The sequence below is a fragment of the Rhineura floridana genome, chromosome 14, assembly GCF_030035675.1.
Source record: "Rhineura floridana isolate rRhiFlo1 chromosome 14, rRhiFlo1.hap2, whole genome shotgun sequence".
Classification (NCBI taxonomy): Eukaryota; Metazoa; Chordata; class Lepidosauria; order Squamata; family Rhineuridae; genus Rhineura; species Rhineura floridana.
The window spans coordinates 4,986,646-5,007,306 of record NC_084493.1 but is presented as its reverse complement, the minus strand read 5'-3'; the positions used below and the strand labels follow the sequence as shown (position 1 = coordinate 5,007,306).

Here is a 20,661-nt window from a genome sequence, read left to right as displayed (position 1 = left end):
CAAAGTCAAGGACATTGTGAAAAAGGGGCCAGTGGACAACCTCAAGGACCCTGTATTCACAGTTAAAAGGGGAATATGGAACTTGGGAGTGATAACATTTTTAAAAAAATGTTTTTGAAAAACTAAGGATTGTCTCCAACTAAGTTTTACTGAGAGTAGACCTACTGGCTTGCATTCATCAAAATTCTACTTAAGAATAGACTCAGAAAAATCAGTGGACCTAAGTAGCTCACATCCATCAGTTTCAGTGGGTCTACTCTGAGTAATAAGAAAGTGAGGTATACACAGGAATAAATAACAACAAAAGAAGAGATACCAGAATATATTCTGAAAGGACATCAAGCTGATGAACCAAAGTCATATTAATTTTCTTTCTCTCAGTTAATCACTGACTGAAAGACTACCTTACTTGCAACCTAAAGGACCAACATAAACACTGATGGAAGCATATATTTCACAAAGGGTTGCTGTTCTTTTCATCGCAGTTGCTGGAGGAGGAAGGCAAGGCAAGGCAAGGCAGCCATAACCCACTGAAATCATCAAGACAGGAAACAATCTTCACACAGCAAACTGTTACACTCTGGAATTTGCTCCAAAGGAGGCAGTGATGGCCATCAACTTGGATGGCTTTAAAAGAGAGTTAGACAAATCCATGGCCATCATGGCTATCCTCCGCCTGCATGGTCAGAGGCCATATGCTTCTGAATACCAGTTGCTGGAAACTGCAGGAGGGGAGAGTGCTCTTGCGCTCAGGTCCTGCTTGTGGGCTTCCCATTGGGGCATCTGGTTGGCCATTGTGAGAACAGTATCCTTGACTAGATGGGCCACTGGCCTGATCCAGCAGGTTCTTCTTATGACCTTGTGATAATGCAGAGCAGAAGGCAAAAACTTACAGACAGTAAAGGGATGGCAACTTTCCCAAGGAAATCAGGAGGCTTATCTCCATCTTCATCAAACACTGTCACTTCTAGAACATCGTGGATGTCTTTAATGGGGCTGGAAAGAGATTCACAGAGAGAAATGGTAGGGATACATACTCACTATATCGGCTGCGGAAAGTGGGGAGGATGCATTGTCACTAATTATGCCCCAGTCACTTTGTATTGAACTACATATAAACGTATTTCCCCAGATCCAGCCAAACCACCCCTAAGATTTCCTTGTTACGTGGGTTCATGCATCCTGGTGAGATTAATTTAGGGTGCGAGAGATATTGTGGGCAGCCACAAGAAAACAAAACCTGGTGTGTGTCTATGGCACAAATCTGTGGGGACTCACAGAAAATACGTCTAGTAACATCATCTAGTAGCTCCTTCAGATGTCTTGCAAAGGCATCATCTTTTAGCCCAGGTATTCCCTGGTTGAATTCGTTTTTCTCTGTTTCTATAAAGCTGTTTCACTGTTTTTATGATACTGTTTTAATGATTTTACGTTCTTTGTGTACACAGCTTAAGGATTTTTAGATATTAAGTGGTTCAGAAATGCTTTTACATGCATTAGCATATAAACATATATTTAAAAAACCCACCGAATGTAGTTTAAATGCTGGGATTCCAGGAAGGATAAATTCTGTGTCAAACACTACATTGTCATCTAGTAGTGGCATACCACAAATCTGCGGGGCCTCAGGAAAACCACCCACAAAGTTTTATGCAAAAAAACTGAGATTCTAGGAAAGATAACTCCTGTGTCATTTTCTTCTTTTCTTATTTTTTTTTCTTATTATTATTTTAAAACCTGCCTACAAATGACCTATTTTTCAAGGCCTAGGTCTTCTTCCTTGACTGTTTCACAAAAATGTGTGTGATGTCACCATGTCCATGTTGTACAATTTACTGTACACGTCTTTAGTAGAGGAGCATATGGGTTCCTCTTTTTTTTTACTGCCCCCCTCTGACTTCGGAATACCATCTCTCTTGGAGGCACATCTGACACCAGCTTTATAGCTTCTCAGTGCCAGGTGACAGCTCTTCCAATTTGCCCTGGCATTTCAGATTTTAGATGATTTTTGGAATTTTGCTTTATTCTGGTCTTTTTTGAGTTTTTATTTGCCTTTCTTTTTGTCTTCTATTTCATTATAGTTATTGATTTTAAACAGTCCTTGTGTTGGTTTTAACACCACCCTGAAATCTTTTGATGAAGGGTAGTTCAGAAATATCCTCGACAAATAAATAAAGTCCCTAAATTCACCCATTCCAGTTGCAAATCCACTTACAAGGTGAAGACCTGGTTCCATTCTGGATTGAGGTTTTTGTATACGGTGTAACTCTGAAGTCTGCCATTCCCTAGCTCCAATACACAGAAAGGATCACTTTTTCCTGGGAAGGAAAGGCAGATATATAGTTTGTTAAGAGTACTATTTGACCACTGTAGAAAAACTTGCCAGCTATCTTGGTAAACTGCATCATGACATTTTTCCTCGTTTCAAAGTTCCCTATATAGCCTTTTCAGAAATGCATTTTTTTTTGCTTGAGTTGCAAGAGGCACATATTAGAAAACCTTTCAACTATTGCAAAAGTTCTGCTCAGCTAGCGCAGGGCTATGTGAGGGCAAGTGGAAAATGACTCTGCTGCAGGGAAATAAGTTGTTGCAAAACAAGGCCTCTGTGTAATGCAAACCGTATCCTTGTTTGCAAAACTCACTCATTTACCTCCCCAGCATGTTAAAGATGCAGCACTTTCCTAACACCAATCTGTTCAAGGTTGTGTTGTTATTGTGTGAAGCTGTACTTCTTAAAATGATTTTTTTTCCTTTTTGTGGCTGAAAAATGGTTTGAACTTTTATAATTTTATAACAGGTTGTATAATGTTTAAATTGTGTGTTTGTTTCTATTGATGTTTGTAAAGAGCCCTACAAAGTGCACTTGGGAGGGGCCACAGCTCAGGGAAGAGCATCTACTTTGCATTCAGAAGTTCCCAGGTTCAATTCCCAGCATCTCCAGATAGCCCTGGGAGAGATTTCTGTCTGAAACCTTGGAGAGCTGCTGCCAATCAGTCTAGACAATATTGAGCAAGATGGACCAATGATCTGATTCAGTATAAGGCAGCCTCCTATGCCCTGGGATCTGTATTGGACGACAGGCAGCTTGGAAGTTGCACAATCAATCAATCAAGGAGGCCCGGAGAGCAATAACGAGATCTAGGGCCTTCTCGGTGGTGGCCCCCGAATTACGGAATGCCCTCCCTGATGAGATACGCCTGGCGCTTTCTTTGATATCTTTTCGGCGCCAGGTAAAGACCTACCTCTTTGCCCAGGCATTTTAGTCTTGTTTTAATTTTAATGTTATTGTTAATTAATTGTAATTTTTATTAATTTTGTCTTAATCTGTTTTTAATGTCTTTTATATTTGTATGTTGTATTCACATTCGCTGGTTTTAAATGTGTTTTTATCCTGTTGTACACCGCCCTGAGAGCCTGTTGCTATAGGGCGGTCTAAAAGTGCAATAAATAATAATAAAATAATAATCAATCATGAACTACAATAAATCTCAGGAACTTTGTCCCAGAGACACTATGGGTTTAAGTTAGGGGTGGGGCACCTATTTCAGCCTGAGGGACACTTTGCCTCATGGTCCACGTGCCGGGGTGGGTGGAACCAGGGGCAAAAGTGGGTGGAGCCACAGGTGTGACTCTTACCATTGTACAGAAGACTACATTCTACTGTACCCTGAAAACGAGACAAAAATTGAAATCTCTTTTGCAGAGCATGAGAAACTAGAGGGCAGATTTTGGCACAGCAACCTTTTTTTTCCAGGTATGGTTATTTGGTAATGTGCATATTAATCTTATTACAAGCTTTCCCTGACCGATAAGACTGGAACCTGATTTATGTGTATGAATCCCTGGATCCATTTGATTTGCATTTTATGTTTTCATACTGTTTGAGTGATCTTAGGTTGTATTTTTGTTTCAACAGATATTGTTTTTATATTGTACATAACGTACATAACATTTTTCAAAAAATGAAGCCGTTTAGAAATATTTTGAAATAAAAATAAATAAATATGCAATAGGCATACACATTTTTTTTAAAAAATGGCTCTGTTACAAAAGTATTCTCTTATTTTCTATTTTTCATAATAAAAGAGAGAAAAAGGGGGATGTATCAATAATCTAGGACCCTCCGTGGCGCAGAGAGGTAAGCAGCGGTAACGCAGCCGAAGCTCTGCTCACGGCCGGAGTTCGATTCCAATGGAAGGAGGAAGTCGAATCTCTGGTAAAAGGGGTCAAGGTCCACTCAGCCTTCCATCCATCCGTGGCCTGTAAAATGAGTACCCGGCATATGCTGGGGGGTAAAGAAAGGCCGGGGACGGAACTGGCAATCCCACCCCATATATACGGTCTGCCTAGTAAAGGTCGCAAGACATCACCCTAAGAGTCGGAAACGACTTGCACTACAAGTGCAGGGACACCTTTACCTTTATCAATAATCTCCCATTCCAATTCATGGTAACTATGGGAACTTCTGCTATGAAATTCTGGGAAAAAATATAAAGTTTAGATCACTAGTATTTCATACCTGAAAAATCAGCAGCTAACAGGTCAGTAGCTTTTAATACTTTGACTTGCAAAAATCCAATGTCCTTTATGTTCTGGAAAGAGTTCCTTATACACTGCAAAGAAAACATTGTTAGGAGAAGTTAAAATATTTTTAAATATTTAATTTTATTTGCACATTTATATTCTGCCTTTTTAAGAACAAATTCTTTGCAAGGCAATAGAGTGATTTAGACAACAGCTTTGTAAGTAAATTACAAGAAATGTTTTAATTATGATTTACTCAAGGCTCGTTTCAATGCTCCCAAGTCTCCGGAACAATAAACTCATTTTATTTTCTAGTGGCAACAACATTACAGTTGAATATTTACAGCTGTTGTAAGACTGCATTCCTTCTATTTGCATAAAAATAAATGCCTGAAAAACACAATAGCACAGACTTTTTTTTTTAAGTGTCAATTTTAACTACTACTTGAATTGGAAAGGAAATGTCAGGATTGTTTTGTACCCAATATTACATATATTGTTCATAAAACTCAAAACACGTCTGGCTTTTGCTTTCTTCATGCACACACCGAAAAATGGATGGCTGTCCCATATTCTCTTAAAATGTTTAACGGTGGAATATGAATGAATTTGAAGAGTTGCTCTGCTCGGAGACTGCAGAAGGAATCACTCTTACAATGGTTTACTAGAGGACAACAAGGGGCAGCTTACACAATTGCTTTTTCCTGGACTGCACCACTGCAGGTGAGGGGGAGGTTTGGAAATATTTCATATTCGAATGCTTCCTCCAATTGTAAAAGAAAAGAAAGACAAACTCACTACACACAGAACAGCAGCATGTCAGGGAGGAGGCCTGGCTTTCTACATGCCTGGAGCCCTTCCCTCAAATGGAGTAGGGATTTGAACAGAGTCCCCTATCTACATTTTGAAGTAGTGCAGGGTCTTCCTAGTACAGGCGGGCCCCGCTTCATGGTGTTTCGCCTTTTGGCATTGCACTAATGCGGCGGCTTTCAATTCCGGAAAGTCCTCACTTCAAGGCGCTTGTTCAGCTTTTACGGCAGTTTTTTTTGTCGCGCGCCATTTTCGTGTCATTTTCGCGTGATGCGCACCATTATTTTCAATGGGTTCCGCTTTTCGGCGGTTTCTGCTTTTCGGCGGCAGTCCAGAACAGAACCTGCCATATAAACGGGGCCTGTCTGTACGTGTTCCAGTGAGGGATAAGCAACCTGTGAACCTCCATATATTGTCAGATCAAAACTCCCATCATCCCTGTCCCTTAGTCATGCTAGCTTGGGCTGATGGGAGCTGGAATTGGACCACATCTGGAGGACCACAGATATCCCTCCTGTTCTGGTGGTTAACTAAATTAGGCCTCCATCTGCACCATACATTTAAAGCAGAGCTTGGAAGATTACTTTTAAAAAAGAATAAATTGCCATTACTGTTGCAAGGCCCCAAAAAGGAATCAATTACCATTACAATTACAATTGTTCTGAAAGAAATTGATTACTTTCGAGTTACTCAAAAGTAATCACTACAATTACACTTAAGTTACTTCTGAAAAACCCTAGAGAGCCTACAAGGTGCTGGCTTTGGCTGCTGCACACTAAGTCACCTAAAACAACACTAAGTCACAACACAGAGAGAGAGAGGTAGTAGAATAATTATTTTTCTCCGTAAGGTACCACTGGTGGGGAGGGAGGCAGAGGCCACTGCTCAGATCTTTGCACATCAAGCCAAGTGCAACTCAGCCAGCAAGCATAATCTCTCTCATGTAACCACCTCCCGGACCCTGCCCTGCCACCAACTAAGGGGCACCCACCCAAGCAAACATTTTCCCCTGAGATGCAAACAAAGTTAAAAACGCTGCAAATGCAGCACAGTAGCCAGAGAGTGCAGTGGAGGCTGCTTTGCGCGCCAAGTGCAAACACAGTATTCACACACACACACCTTTCACCTCCACAGTTCTTTATCTCTATTCTGCTGCTGCCTCCTTCTCCTTTATCCATATTCTTGCCCTCTGTCTCCTTACGCCCTCCACCCCATTCTTCCCCACCACCATCCACTTTTTAAAACAATTGTTTTCTCCACTCCACCCTCCATCTCACTCTCCACCTCCTCCCTCTTCGCCTCCTACCTACCCACAGAGCACGAGGGAAGAGCGATGCTGCACAGAAGCCCAGTTTGAGGCACATGATTTTCGAATCCCCACACAGCCATGAAACTCACTGGGTGACCTTGGGCCAGTTGCTGCAACTCAGCCTCAGAGGAAGGCAATGGTAAACCCCCTCTGAATCCCCCTTACCATGAAAACCCTATTCATAGGGTCACCATAAGTCGGAATCGACTTGAAGGCAGTCCATTTCCATTTTCCACATGACTTTAAATCATGGCTTTCCCCAAAGAATCCTGGGAAGTATAGTTCGTTAAGGGTGCTGAGAGCTGTTAGGAGGATCCTATTCCTTTCACAGAGCTACAATTCCCAGAGTTCCCTGGGAAGAGGGATTGTTAAACTACTCTGGGAATTGTAGCTCTGTGAGGGGAATCAGGGTCTCTTAGCAACTCTCAGCACCATTAAAAAACTACAGCTCCCAGAATTCTTTGGGGGAAGCAACAACAGTTTAAAGTGAGACAATACTGCTTTAAATGTATAGTGCAGATGGGCCCTTGATCTGATAGCAAACTGACACTCAGGAAGAGCAGAGGGTTTTTTTTGGGGGGGGGGGAGATGAAGAATGATCCATCTGTTTCTCTCTCTCTCTCCCTCTTTTCTGCTCTGTAATAGTAAAGGAAATTACTATTTTGAGAACTATCAAATGCAAACCACCCATATGGCTTGAGGCTAACTATACAGACAATTGATTAAATCACACCAGCCATAATATTTAGTGTGAGATATATTTCATTCCCCCATTAACAGACATGTGATTAGGATCTGGGCTTTGACTTCTTTTATTTTTTGTACAATTTCTCTCCAGCCCCCACCCCTGATTTTCCTAAAGGGGAGGGGGGAAAGACCTCCAAACTCACATAGCGCTGGAAAATTTGCTTCCTCTCACTGAGGTCTTCCAGAGGGCAGACACACAAGTCAGAGATAGAAACTCCTGAGCAGGGAGTGACAGAGATCACCATCAACAGGGCCCCGGGCTGTTTCTCCAGGGGCAATTCCAATCGGTTTGCCTGTTTTCCCGGGAGGGCACCAACATCAACTTTACACCTAAACCGACAGAAACAAGAAGGCAAAATTAGCACACAGCAGTCGCTTCAAACTTGCATGCAAATAGTCTTAGATTACTAGCTTTGTTCTGAAATCTGTCCTCCAGTTTCACAAAAATGTTCTTCGGTTGCAAAAGAGGGTTCAATTCCGGAGGGGGGGTGCTCATTCCCAGGGCACTTTAGATTTGTTTTTAGAATTTTGTGGTTGGAGGGTCTTGAGCTTACCTTGTGATTGTGAGGTGGCCAAGGCTGGTAGGTAGGTATTTTTCTTTCCAGTATAAATTTCCCCAGCCTCCCTGCAGACTCCCCGGCTGCCCATGCTTCCTCATCTGAGAAAGCCCCATGGGATGAGTTATCTCCTGATGTCATCCCCACAGCAGGGCTTTAACTGAAGCACAGGCATCCAGGGAGGCTGCAGAGCACAGACCACTTATGAGCAGGGATGGAAGAGAAATTCGATCCAGCTCATATTTAAAGCGAATTTATCAAACTTGCACTTTCCAAAACAATATGAGAACCAAAACACAGCCATCTTTCGAAATTCACACTAGAATTCTGGAAAGTTTTCATGAGGACTTTAATTTGTAAAAAAGAATGCAAATTGCTGCAGAAATGTGGAGAGCCAAATTTAAGGATGGAAAAATGAGAAACTGACAGATCCTTGCTTCCCTGCTGGTGAGCTAGTCCACAAAATGAAAGGACCCTCAGAAGCACCCCTTGGCTACCATGTTCAAAGTCAGGGTCATAGGTCTTTGCTTGAAACGTAATCTTGGGAGGTTTGAATGGACAGGCTGCTGGAAAGTTCACTTCAGTTCTGAACACTTCCTTGCCATACGGAGGAACAATAAGCCCTTGACAGGTCCATAGGTTAGTTTCAACAACTTGGTTCTTACAGAAGTTCTTCATTCCACATTTGCAGATGTCTTTTAACTCCTTCATCTGCCTCCTACTGGCCACCAACTTGGACCTGGTTGTTACTGCCCCACAGTGGCAGGGATGTTTACAGTGAATTTGTTAGACTTTTGTGAGGATGGGCAAATCTGTGAATTTCTTATTCTTCCAATCTTAAGTTCAGTTCTCCAGATCTCCACATCAGTTTCCAATTTATTTATTTATTTAAGAAGTCCTCATTGAAATTCATCAGCATTTGAGTTTCTCCAAACAGACATGTCTGGACACGCAATTTTCTACAAGATGATGCATTCCTGCATGCTGTTTTTCACTAATATATGCCGTTTGATCCACAATTTGCCTTAGTGTATGCATTTTGTGTACACATTACATGGCTAGAGAACTACACTGTGAAATCTGGAGAAGTGTGAAATTCAAAGGATGGCCGTGTTTTGCCTCATATATTGTTTCAGAAAGTGTGAATTAGGTGAAATGAAAATGAGATGGACTGCCTTCAAGTCGATTCCAACTCATGGGCGACCCTATGAATAGGGTTTTTATGGTACATGGTATTCAAAGGAGGTTTGCCATTGCCTTCCTCTGGGGCTGAGAGGCAGTGACTGGCTCAAGGTCACCCAGTGAGCTTCATGGCTGTGTGGGGATTCAGACCCTGGTCTCCAGGTCATAGTCTAACACCCTAACCACTACACCACACTGACTGTCACACCACACTGGCTTAGGTAGGCTTGCCTTTAAATGAAAACTGAATCGAATGTCTCCTCCCCGCCCTTGACACCCATTTGTGGATGCTTGCAATGCCAAATTATTTTTCCAACTCAAGAAATTACATATATATTTCACTTTTTCTGGGGGCAAACCTTCGTGCATGTAACACTAAGCCACGGTTTGCTTAGGCAAAGAGGCATGATTGGAGCTCAAGGGCCCATTACAGCCAGTAAAACACATTCTGGGCATGAAGCAGGATTAGTCAGGGATAGGGCCTAGAGAGAATTCTAAGGGCCTAATGGAGAATCCTGGAGGGCCTCATTTAGTCCCCAGTCCTGAGGTTACCCACCCAGGCAATCGAGAGTGATCTAATCCACCATGCTTGGCTTGCCTGTATTTATTAAACAAAGCTAAACATTTTGAATCTTGCTTAGTATTGATTTGCAACTAGCATCCAGCCATTGTTCCAAACAAAGTTATGAAATAGAAAATTTTCCAGGGAGCACTGACAAAGGAAGGTTTTCTGCCCAACAGCAAGTGAACCTCTCTGGGAAAGAGTTCCAGAACTGGGGTGTCACTACAGAAGAGCCCCCACTCAGGTCACCAGCCCCCTCATTCCTAACAGTGGTTGGTTCCAGAGAAAGGCTTCCAGGGAACATCTTTTTCAAAAAAAGATTTTTTAAAAGTTTTATATATGTTAGTTGAGCAGTTAATGTTCATCATAACTGGCCATTGTGTACATTCACCAGGCCACATGGAGACCGTGTATACCATCTGTCCATAAAGAAGGAATTGTGCACATTTCCGAGTCAATAGACATAATCTCCAACAGTCCTTGATTTACTGGGAAATGTGAATAATTCCCTCTTCATGGACAGATTATATGTGCATTCTCCATGAGACCTGGTGAAGGTGCACAATGGCTGGTTATTATGCACATACATACACCATGCACATTTTTTTCCTTTTTCTGAAAAAGAAAAGGAAAACAAAAACATTTGAAATGTTTTCCAAGAATAGGAATGGGCCAGAGAAGAAAACCTTCAAGTTTGTAGCTGTGAAAAATCCTGGGGCATAAGCATTAACCTTTCATCTGGGAATAAATGGAGCACAAATTTCAAGCAGCTCAATGGATTTAAGTTCTTATGGAGGACGTTGAATAAACATTTGCAGCTTCCAACCAAAAGGGACTCAAAAGAGGTAGAATTTCGCTGCCATGGTATGTGGGGAAGAGTCAGGTTTCCAAGCACAGGCAGAGATGAGAGGATGTCGGGACAGACTTTTGGTGGTTAAGGCCTGTCAACAGGTTTTTATTTAAACAAAAACTTGTTTAGGTGTTTTCTTAATAAGCAACAAACAGAGAAGAAATCTCTCAAAAGTCCCCCAGGTGGGTTCCTAGGTAAATGGGGCATGCATTCCTCCAGTCTGATTCCTTTCCAGGTGCAGAACCAAAGTACTTCCCAGCCATCTGCTATAAATTGCAGGCACTTTCTACGTCTAAATAGCTGGTTTTGGAGAGGAAGAGTGGGCACACCAAGTCTCTTCCTCCAAACGTTCAAGCTAACGTCATTCCAGGGGGGAAAGCCAGTGGCGTGTAATGAAAGCTAAGCAAGCCACTTGCAAATCATTCTAAGTATTTGCTTTTGTAAGTGTTTAAACCGAAGGAATGAAGCTTGTTGAATAACTTTGCAGAACACAACACATGGCAAGATTGCTGTTAAAGGCTGTGCTCAAGAGTACTTGAGGAAGCTCCTGAGCTCTGGGGTACATGGAGAAGGTCCCAGAGTCAATCTCTGCATCTCCAGATCGGGCTGGGAGCAAACTCTGTCCGAAACCCTGGAGAGCCACTGTGGGGCAGAGTAGATTACACTGAGCTAGATGAACCAATGGTCTGACTCAGGATAAGGCTGCTTACCATGTTTTGTTTTATATGTACTGTTGACAGATGTTGTTGGGTTCCAGCTTCCTTCAGCATCAGCCAGCATGGCCAATGGCCAGGGATGATGGGATTTAGAGTGGAAGGTAACAGATTTCCCAAATGCCCAACCTTGGATGTTTTGGAGAACCCTAAGTCCACTTGGAAGCTTATCAGGAATGATGGACAAACTTTGCTGGAAGCCAACTTGCCCATCGCTACTCATCCTTACCTACAGTGTGGGGCAACTGGAGGGAGACCTTTGTAAAACATGAACATGTGCCAGAGGGAGGAGCTGCTAAAGATGGCCTCCCTGTGATGAGTGGCTTTCCCCCATCTTCACTGCCACATCTGCAGCTGCTTACTGTGAGGATTTCCTATTAATTTGGTAAGTCAGCTTGTCCCCCCCGCAAGGAATGTGCAAATCTGTCCATTTCAGGTGCTCTCATTTTTCCCATCTTAAGTTGAGTTCTCTGCATTTCCACATCAGTTTGCACATTTTTTGGGGGGGAAAAGTCCTTATGAAAACTCATCAACATTTTAGTGCAACTATCACCTAATATACACATTTTATATGCAATGTGGGCTAATATACACATTTTTGCAAAGCGATGTTCCCATATATAATGCATCTTCGTACAATATTTTCACTAATGTCTGCATTTTTATGCACAATTTATCCCAGTATATGCATTTTTGAACACTTTACATTTGTTCACATTATTTTGTACATATTAGCGGAGAACTGCATTGCAAATTTCAGAGATGTGTGCATTTCGAAGAATGGCTGTATTTTGGTTTATAAATAGTTTTGGAAAGTGCACGCTTAGGTAGGTTTCCCTTTTGTCAGACCGTATCTCCCTATATGAACCTGTCCGGGCCCTGAGATCTTCAGGAGAGACCCTTCTCATGATCCCAACACCTTCACAAGTGCAACTGGTGGGGACACGAGATAGGGCCTTTTCGGTGGCTGCCCCTAGGCTCTGGAACTCCCTCCCTAGGGAGGCAAGAATGGCCTCCTCTGTGCAGTCTTTCCGCCGACAGCTAAAGACTTTTTTCTTCCGGCAGGCCTTTGGAACTGAAGGTTTTAAGGGTAGTGACTGAAGAGGATGCTGTATGTTATTGTTTTACTTGTATGCTCCTAAACTGGGCTGCAGTTTTTTAAGAGTAACTGGTTTTAACATCTTAATAGTTTAATCCTGTTTTAATGCTGATTTTATATGTTTATATGTTTTATATTTTTATAGGTTCTTAATGATATGTACTATTTTTATCTGGAAGCCGCCTTGAGTTCCAGTTTGGAAAAAGGGCGGGGTATAAATACAGATAATAACAATAATACATGTGAACTGAATGGGATCTTCTCCACTGTCCATACACCTCTGTTCGACACGGCTGACTTTCCACTAGCAAAAGTATGGGGAGGCACGAGATGGCAACAACTCATACTGTAAATAGTTGTAGACATTATAGCTGGGATGGGAATCCCTCACCTTGGGGGAGACAGTTTTGGAAGCATCGCTGTTGGGTTCCTTTGCATCCCATATGACACTTGCATGGTGGGGAAGGGGGGAGGAAAAGACGGTGGCATTGCACTCAGATAAACTGCTGTGTAAACAATTAGGCATTACAAGCAATTAAACAGCTGGATTGGTGCGTTAAAACTCAATATGTGCTTGCATTTTTAGCCGAGTCTTTTCATTCTGCTCGATCAAGTCAAGTTCAACCATTTACGTTTTAAGGGCACAAATGTCTTTGGAGGGGATCTGCTGCCTTGGTGCAGGTGAGGACTCTGCAATTCCTTAGCAAAAGTGTACAATCAAGTCTAGGCCTGTGGTTTGAGTGATCCCAGATGGTTTTGATAGTTAATGACTGTACAAAAATTCTTCAGGTTTGGAGAAAGCGGCCGGCCCTTAACCCTGCTTTACATGATGGTTTCAATCAGCAGGAATATACCAGCCACTAACCGACATTTCACCTCTTTTGTTTTAACCTTTTGCTTAAATTATTTATTTTTTAATTAGAGGGGTGTTTTTTATTTTAAGTTGACTTTATGTATATTTAGTTTATACCTTTGCCTTGTTGATTCCTTGTCCCTTGTCAATGTTCTTTTTAAAAATATATATGTTTACGCTCATTTGACTTCTGTTGTATTTATTTATTTGATGTCATTTATCAATGAAATATCTCAAAGAAATTTCACAGTAAACACATCAACTATAAAAACAATTCCAGATTTTACACACATAAACAAAGAACTCAGCATATAAAAACAATTAAAAATGTGTTTAACAATTCATATGTAAAAGCAATTTTAAAACTGATACAAACACAAACTGGGACAAAGAGCTCCACTAAAAAAGGACTTGTTGCAAAAGGAAGGTCTTCAATAGGCACCAAAAAGACAACAGAAAGGGTGCCTGTCTTACATGTAACGGGAAGGAGTTTTGAAGGGTAGGTAACACCATTCTAAAGGCCTGATTCCTACAGTATATGAAATAGACCCTCTGATAAGATGGTATCTGTAGGAGGCCCCTTACCTGCAGAGTGCAGTGATCAGTTGGGTATATGAGGGGTAAGAGAATCTTTTATTTATCCTGGTCCTGAGCCGCATAGGGTTTTGTACACCGACACCTTGAACTTAGCTCGGTAGCTAATTGGCAGCCAGTGCAATTCTTTCAGCAGCAACATAACACAATGGTCAGTCTACCTATGCATTTTGCACTAGAAGGTCAGGCTATCCTGGCCCAGAAACAGCCATAGCTGGTGAAAGGCACTCTCCTAGACACTGCGATCACCTGGGCCTCTAGTGAAAGAGATGGACCGAGGAACACTCCCAGACTATGGACCTGCTCCTTCAGTTATTTATTTCATGAAATTTCATATGAAATTATGAAATATTTATGAAATCTGCATGCACATGCAAGAATACTTGCTTTCTGTACTGTTGTACAGAATTGTACCGTTTCCATTTGCATGGTCTCCAGTGAGTGCTGTGCTGGGTGGGACTGATGGGAATTGTAGTCCAAAATAGCTGGAGGGGGCGAGGTTGGGGAAGGCTGAACTTGTCCTTTCAGCTGTAACTTTTCCCGGCTGTAACTTTTCATTAGTCGTAAAATGGATCAACAATTTTAATACTTGTTACTCTCTTCACCAAACCAGAGCATATTTGCCATGTCTCAAAACCAGTTCAGCTCATTCTACACAATTTTTATTGTTTACTTTTAAAAATGTATATCCTGCCACATGCAGGACTACTGTTCCAGCAGAGATCTGGCAAGCATCCTTACTACTAACCTTCAAGTGTCTCTTGAACATCTTTTTGATGCCAACAGGCATATTCAGTCGTTTAAACTTTTTCCAAGATGAGCCAGTTATTTTTAATGGCTATTTTTATTGATTTTGTGGCATTTTATTACACTTGCAATTTTTGTTGTATGCTGCCCTGATATTTTATATTTGGGGGGGGGCTTCCTCTATTTTTATAAATGAATACGACAGTAAAAATGAAACATAGGTCTCTTACAGGCTGTTTTTCAATGTAAGGAAGCTTTTATGCATGTAAATAAATTGATTTGTATATTGGTTTTTAAATGTTGAACATATATGATTTGTGTGACATATGGTCTTTGCTTTTATTACTATTATTTATCACATTTATATCCCACCTTCCCTCCAAGGAGCTCAAGGTGGCACACACAGTTCTAGCTCCCCATTTTATCCTCACAACAATGCTGTGAGGTAGGCTGGGCTGAGAGGCAGTGACTGGCCCAAGATCACCTAGTGAACTTCATGGGCTGAGTGGGGATTTCAACCCTGGTCTCCCAGGTCCTGGTCCAGCACTCTAACCACTACACCACACTGGCTCAGATAAATACTCTAGGTGGAGCTGCTCATCGCATCTGACCACCTTGAGAAAGCCAAAGTGGAATCAGTTGAGGAATGGGTCTCTGAAATGGAAATGGACTGCCTTCAAGTCGATCCCGACTTATGGCAACCCTATGAATAGGGTTTTCATGGTAAGCGGTATTCAGAGGTGGTTTACCATCACCTTCCTCTGAGGCTGAGAGGCAGTGACTGGCCCAAGGTCACCCAAGGAGCTTCATGGCTGTGTGGGGATTTCAACCCTGGTCTCCCAGGTCCTCGACCAGTGCTGTAACTACTCACAACGCTGACGCTTTTATAGCCCCTGAAGAAGGGCTTTAAATATAAATTGGCCGAAATGAATTCGGCTGTTTTGAAAACAAAATCCAGATTTTTTTTCAACATCCTGAGACATTTTCTCTTTTGTTCCTGAGTACACTTTGGTGGCTTCACGCTTTTTGCTATTTTTATAAAACAGATCTACATTTGTAGCAACACACTGAGAGTGACTGCAAGCAAGCAAGCAAGCAGGAGAGATCAATCCACATTTTGTATCCCACATCAAATTCATTATTACTATTACTATTCCCAAAACACTTCTTTAAAAAAATAAAAACTTACATTCCCAAAACTTCTTCATGCTTTTTGCTGTCCTTTCCCCAGACCTCAATCTCCAACACATCCATCCTGTCAGAGAAGTAGTGAAAATCAAACTGTTCCCTCCACTGTGGATTTGCACTCTTACACAGTGTCTAGAAAACATGCAGTTACAAAGTTTATTTTTCTTTTAAAAGGTTGCTGCTTTCATTTTAAAATAAATTCTATCTACTAAACAAAGAAACACACACACACACTTACACACAGGGAAGGAAAAATACAATCTAAAACAGCCAATATTTAGAAGTGTGGAACAGAAGTCATTTGCAATGTTGGGGCAGCATCCTACTTTATACCCCATCCAAGAGAAGTCTAATCTCTGACTCACAAATCAAAAGGGCAGGCAGATGAAAATCCTTCTGAGGGGTAGATGTATTAGGCTGTGAAAGAGTCTCAATAAAGAGCTTTGCTGGCTTCTTAATGGGAAGGGCTGTAGCTCAGTGGAAGAGCATCTGCTTTGCATTGGAAAGGTCCCAGGTTCAAACACCAGCATCTCCAGGTAGGGCTGGGAATGTTGCCTGCCTGAAACCCTGGAGAGCTGCTGCCAGCCAGTGTAGACAGTATTGAATTAGATGGATCAATTAGTCTGACTCGGTATAAGGCAGCTTCCTGTGTTCCAATTGTTGATTGCGGCATAAAACGTTGGTGAACTCAATTGTCTGATGACGTAGACCACCTTTTGCTAACCTGGCGCCCTCTAGATGTTTTGAACTACGACTCCCGTCAGGGTTTGCTGATGGGAGCTGTAGTCCAAAATATCTAGAGTGCACCAGGTTTCCAAAGGCTGATCTAACCCATGAAAACTTTTGGCATATTAAGCTGTTAGTTATTAGACTAGGGGTAAACAGCAGCCTGGCGTAGAGATAGGCGTATATGTCAATTTTGGTTTCTCTCAGTATCTCATTTTTTCAATCTTAAGTTTAGCTCTTCATATCTCCACATTAGTTTGCATCTCGTGAAAATTTATCATTTTTGTGCGAATTTCTCCCAATTCTAATTTTTGTATGCATTTTTCCCTTATAGTCAATTTTGCAAAGCAATTTCCCCTAAAGTACTTTTGCACTTTCGCTAATAAACACATTTTTATGCACACTTTACTCCAGTATATGTATTTTTTACACATTACTTGGCTGGAGACCTGCATTGCAAAATTCACAGAAGTGCGAATTCCAAAGGATGGATGTCTTTCTCTTTGTACAGTGTTTCAGGAAGTGCAAATGAGGTAAATTCACTTTTAAGTGCAAATTGAATCAAATTTCTCCCCCATCCCTCGCCTGGGGACAATTTTTTTGTTTTTAATTTCAGTTATGATAAGGGGATGAGGATTAAACACTGCTCCACTTTAAAGAATCTGGCAAACACACACACACACACATACACATTCAAGCTTCATTCCAGTAAGCAAAGGATGGAGATCTACACAATGCTTCATTTGGCCCTTGAATAGCCAAATTTTTCCCTGCTGTGTACCAGCATTTTAGAATCAAGGTTCAATGAATATCTAGCAGAGACAGGTACTCTGAAAGGTCACCTGCACAGCCACCACATGCATAAAGGAACATACACCAGTGGTTAGCACATTCCTTTATTGTGCTTACCTTGCTCTTATACTTTTGGTCTCCCATTTTCAACAAAACAAATATTTGTGTCATGCCCCCTGCGGGGATGGCCTCCCCTTCCAGTAAGGCAATGGTAACCGTCCCATTCCACAGCTGGTTCTTCCGCCAAGAATCTGTCAGCCTGGAGAATCGAATAACGCTTGCCTGAAAAAAAGATGAGACGCATAATTTGCATTCTGGAAATTCTCCGTATTTAATATTTGGGGGTATACATCAATCTGCGTGCCGTTGAAACTGTGGGGAAGTTAGCCCTACCTCTCTATCCAAACCTTGTTGCCTGAGACGGGGGCACCAAGCAACCAAGGTGCACAAGAAAAGAAGAGAAAGGCTGATGTGTGGAACCCTAGAAAGCACAAGCTTATAGATAGTGATGGGCAAAATCAACCTACTTCCAGTCACTTTTTTATTTGCTCAATCATAAATGTGCTGATATAAAAACCCTGGACCCCAGGATACGTTAAGGGCCACTGAGCTCTTACATGCCAGTCCGATCACTGAGATCATCCGGAGAAGCACTGCAGTTGTTTCCCATTTTTCAGAGGCCCCACTGGCCTCGACCAGAAGTCGGGCATTTACTATTGGTGGTCCCAGGCTGTGGAACCCTCTTCCAGCACAGATTCAGCGGGCACCCTTGCGTTCGCCTTTCAGGCATTTCTTCATGTCCTGTTTTATGCCAGCAGGCCTTTGCAGCTGTTTAAAATTTTCTTGAGCAGCCAGTCATTTTAATTCTTGTTCTATACTGTTCTCAATTGCCTTTTAAAAAAATGTTTTTATACTGATGCGTCCCACCTGAGAGGGTGGTATATAAATACTTTTATAAATAGATAAAATAAACCCTGCTTCGTACTAGCCCTATTGTACTACTTTTGGTTTTAGTAATATTCAGTTACTGCAAAAGTTTTGTCTCACAGTAACCTACTTTTTAAAAAAAGGATACAATACCAAATTTAAAATGCATCAGAAGATAACAGAACATTATTAACTACAAGGGCTCGTCCTGGAATCACATAAAAAGGACATAATCTACCCCACCCAACTGAAAGAGGAACACAAATTAAGAGCGAATTCTCCTCTCAAAAATTAAGGGCAAATTATCCTCACAACAGTGCTATGAGGTAGATTAGGCTGAGAGACTGTGACTGGCCCAAGGTCACCCAGTGACCTTTATGGGCTGAATAAAATAAATAATAAAATAAAATTTTATTTGTGAGTCACCTATCTGTCCGAATTAACGGACACTCTAGGCGACGTACAATAGCATAGTAAAGTACAATACACAAATCACAAAGCCATACTCATCAGTTAATCTAAAACCAGCCTTCAATTAATACATCATAAAAACTAATCCACCCCAGAAATCCTATAGGCCTGCCTGAATAGCCAGGTCTTTAAGGCTCGGCAAAAACCCATCAGGGAGGAGGCATGTCAAAGGTCAAAAGGAAGGGAATTCCAGAGGGTGGGGGCCACAATCGAGAATGCCCTCTCTCTGGTCCGCACCAGCCTAGCTGTTTTGACTGGTGGGACCGAGAGAAGGTCTTGTGTGGCTGATCTTGTCTGGTGGCATAATTGGTGATACTGGAGGCGTTCCTTCAGATAAACTGGGCCGAAACCGTATAGGGTTTTAAAGGTCAACACCAACACCTTGAATTGGGCCCGGTAAACAACTGGTAACCAGTGTAGGTCTACTAACACTGGAGTGATGTGATCCTGGTGACGGCTATGCTTGATCAAGCGTGCCGCCGCATTCTGTACCAGCTGCAATTTCCGGACCGTTTTCAAGGGTAACCCCACGTAGAGCGCATTACAGTAGTCTAAGCGAGAGGAGACCAGGGCATGCACTACCCGCGGGAGCAGATGGACCGGAAGATAGGGTCGCAGCCTCTGTATCAGATGTAATTGATACCAAGCTGCCTGGCTCACTGCCGAGACCTGAGCCTCCATGGACAGCTGGGAGTCGAGAATGACCCCGAGGCTGCGGACCTGGTCCTTCAGGGGTAATCTCACCCCATTGAGCACCAAGTCTATATCTCCCAACCTTCTCTTGTCACCCACAATGGGATTTAAACCTTGGTCACCCAAATCCTAGTTCATCATGCTAACCGCTACACCACACCAGCTCTGAAGAAAGGCTTTAAATATAGATTGGTCGAAATGCATTAGGCTCTTTCGAATACAAAATCCATTTTCCCCCAACATTCTAAGACACATTCTCTTTTGCTTTTGAGTTTATTTTAGAGGCTTCACAGTTTTTGCTATTCTTATAAAACAGATCTACATTTGTAGCAAAACACTTGTGAGTATGTCGCGCAGGAGACATTAATCCACATTTTGTTTTCCACATCGACTTCATTATTAATACTTAAAAAAAAAAAAACCTTAAAAAAAAGAATAAAATGCCGGGTGAATAAAAGTATCTTCATGTGGCGCCTAAAGAGTGATCGTGCTAGGTGCATCTCTGTGGGAAGTGTATTCCACAGTCAGGGAGCCACCACTAAGAAGGCCCGATCTTGTCTTGTCACCCTCCACACCTCCCTCAGAAGGGGTCACACAAGGAAGAGCCTCAGATGATTAAGATGAGCAAGGACTAGCATGCTAGTTCCAAATCCAACCCACTCCATCACCCTCCAAGAGTTGGAATGATAATGTCTGCAGTGTGTACTCTTTTGCACTTTCACAAACTATGCTGCACAGAGTGCAGAACCTTGATTGTCCAGGTTCTACGTCACATTGGGAGCCTACACAAGCAGAAAAGGCTCTCCAATTCAGAGCTTATCCCTCCAAGTCATGGAAGGTGATAGGGATGGCAACCCGGGCAAGGGCAGAGCTAGCACACTTGCCCTCACTCTCCCCTCTTATGAACTGAATAAACACATAAATTGGGCTCCTGGTTCTGCATTAATCTTTTTTTAAAAAAATACAAAAATGTGCATTTAAATACATATTTAGACATACTTTTCTAAACGTACTTTCTCTCAAAATACACATTTCTGTATGTTCCGATCTGTACATTAGACTGGGACATGTGCACCAGAGTAGCTTAACAATTAATTCGTCTTCCCAGGGAAGTCTGGGAATTGTCACTCTGTGAGGGGAAGAGGGGTCTCTCCTAACAAATTTCAGCACCCTTCACAAGTGACAGTTCCCAGGATGCTTTGGGGGAAGCCATGACTATTTAAAGTGATATAATACTGCTTTAAATGGATAGTGCGGATGGGGCCATACATGTGAATTGTTCTGTCTTCATTGGCATGGATCCACAGATGGCTCTAC

The 20,661-nt window shown here is 42.0% G+C and overlaps 1 protein-coding gene across 3 annotated transcripts in view; it reads right to left on the bottom strand.

The window, feature by feature from the left end:
* The window catches only part of MCTP2 (multiple C2 and transmembrane domain containing 2), a 149,657-nt gene that overhangs the window by 76,013 nt on the left and 52,983 nt on the right, over positions 1 to 20,661 (bottom strand). For 2 of the 3 annotated variants that reach the window (XM_061595211.1, XM_061595212.1), the window contains exons 9-14: positions 17,371 to 17,535; positions 15,737 to 15,867; positions 7,534 to 7,720; positions 4,520 to 4,613; positions 2,216 to 2,318; positions 894 to 996 (exon numbers count right to left, since the gene is read on the bottom strand). In XM_061595211.1, coding sequence (XP_061451195.1) covers positions 894 to 996; positions 2,216 to 2,318; positions 4,520 to 4,613; positions 7,534 to 7,720; positions 15,737 to 15,867; positions 17,371 to 17,535 — 783 coding nt within the window. Of the gene's footprint in view, positions 1 to 893; positions 997 to 2,215; positions 2,319 to 4,519; positions 4,614 to 7,533; positions 7,721 to 15,736; positions 15,868 to 17,370; positions 17,536 to 20,661 lie in introns of those variants that run through there. The other variant, XM_061595213.1, reaches the window with a different exon arrangement.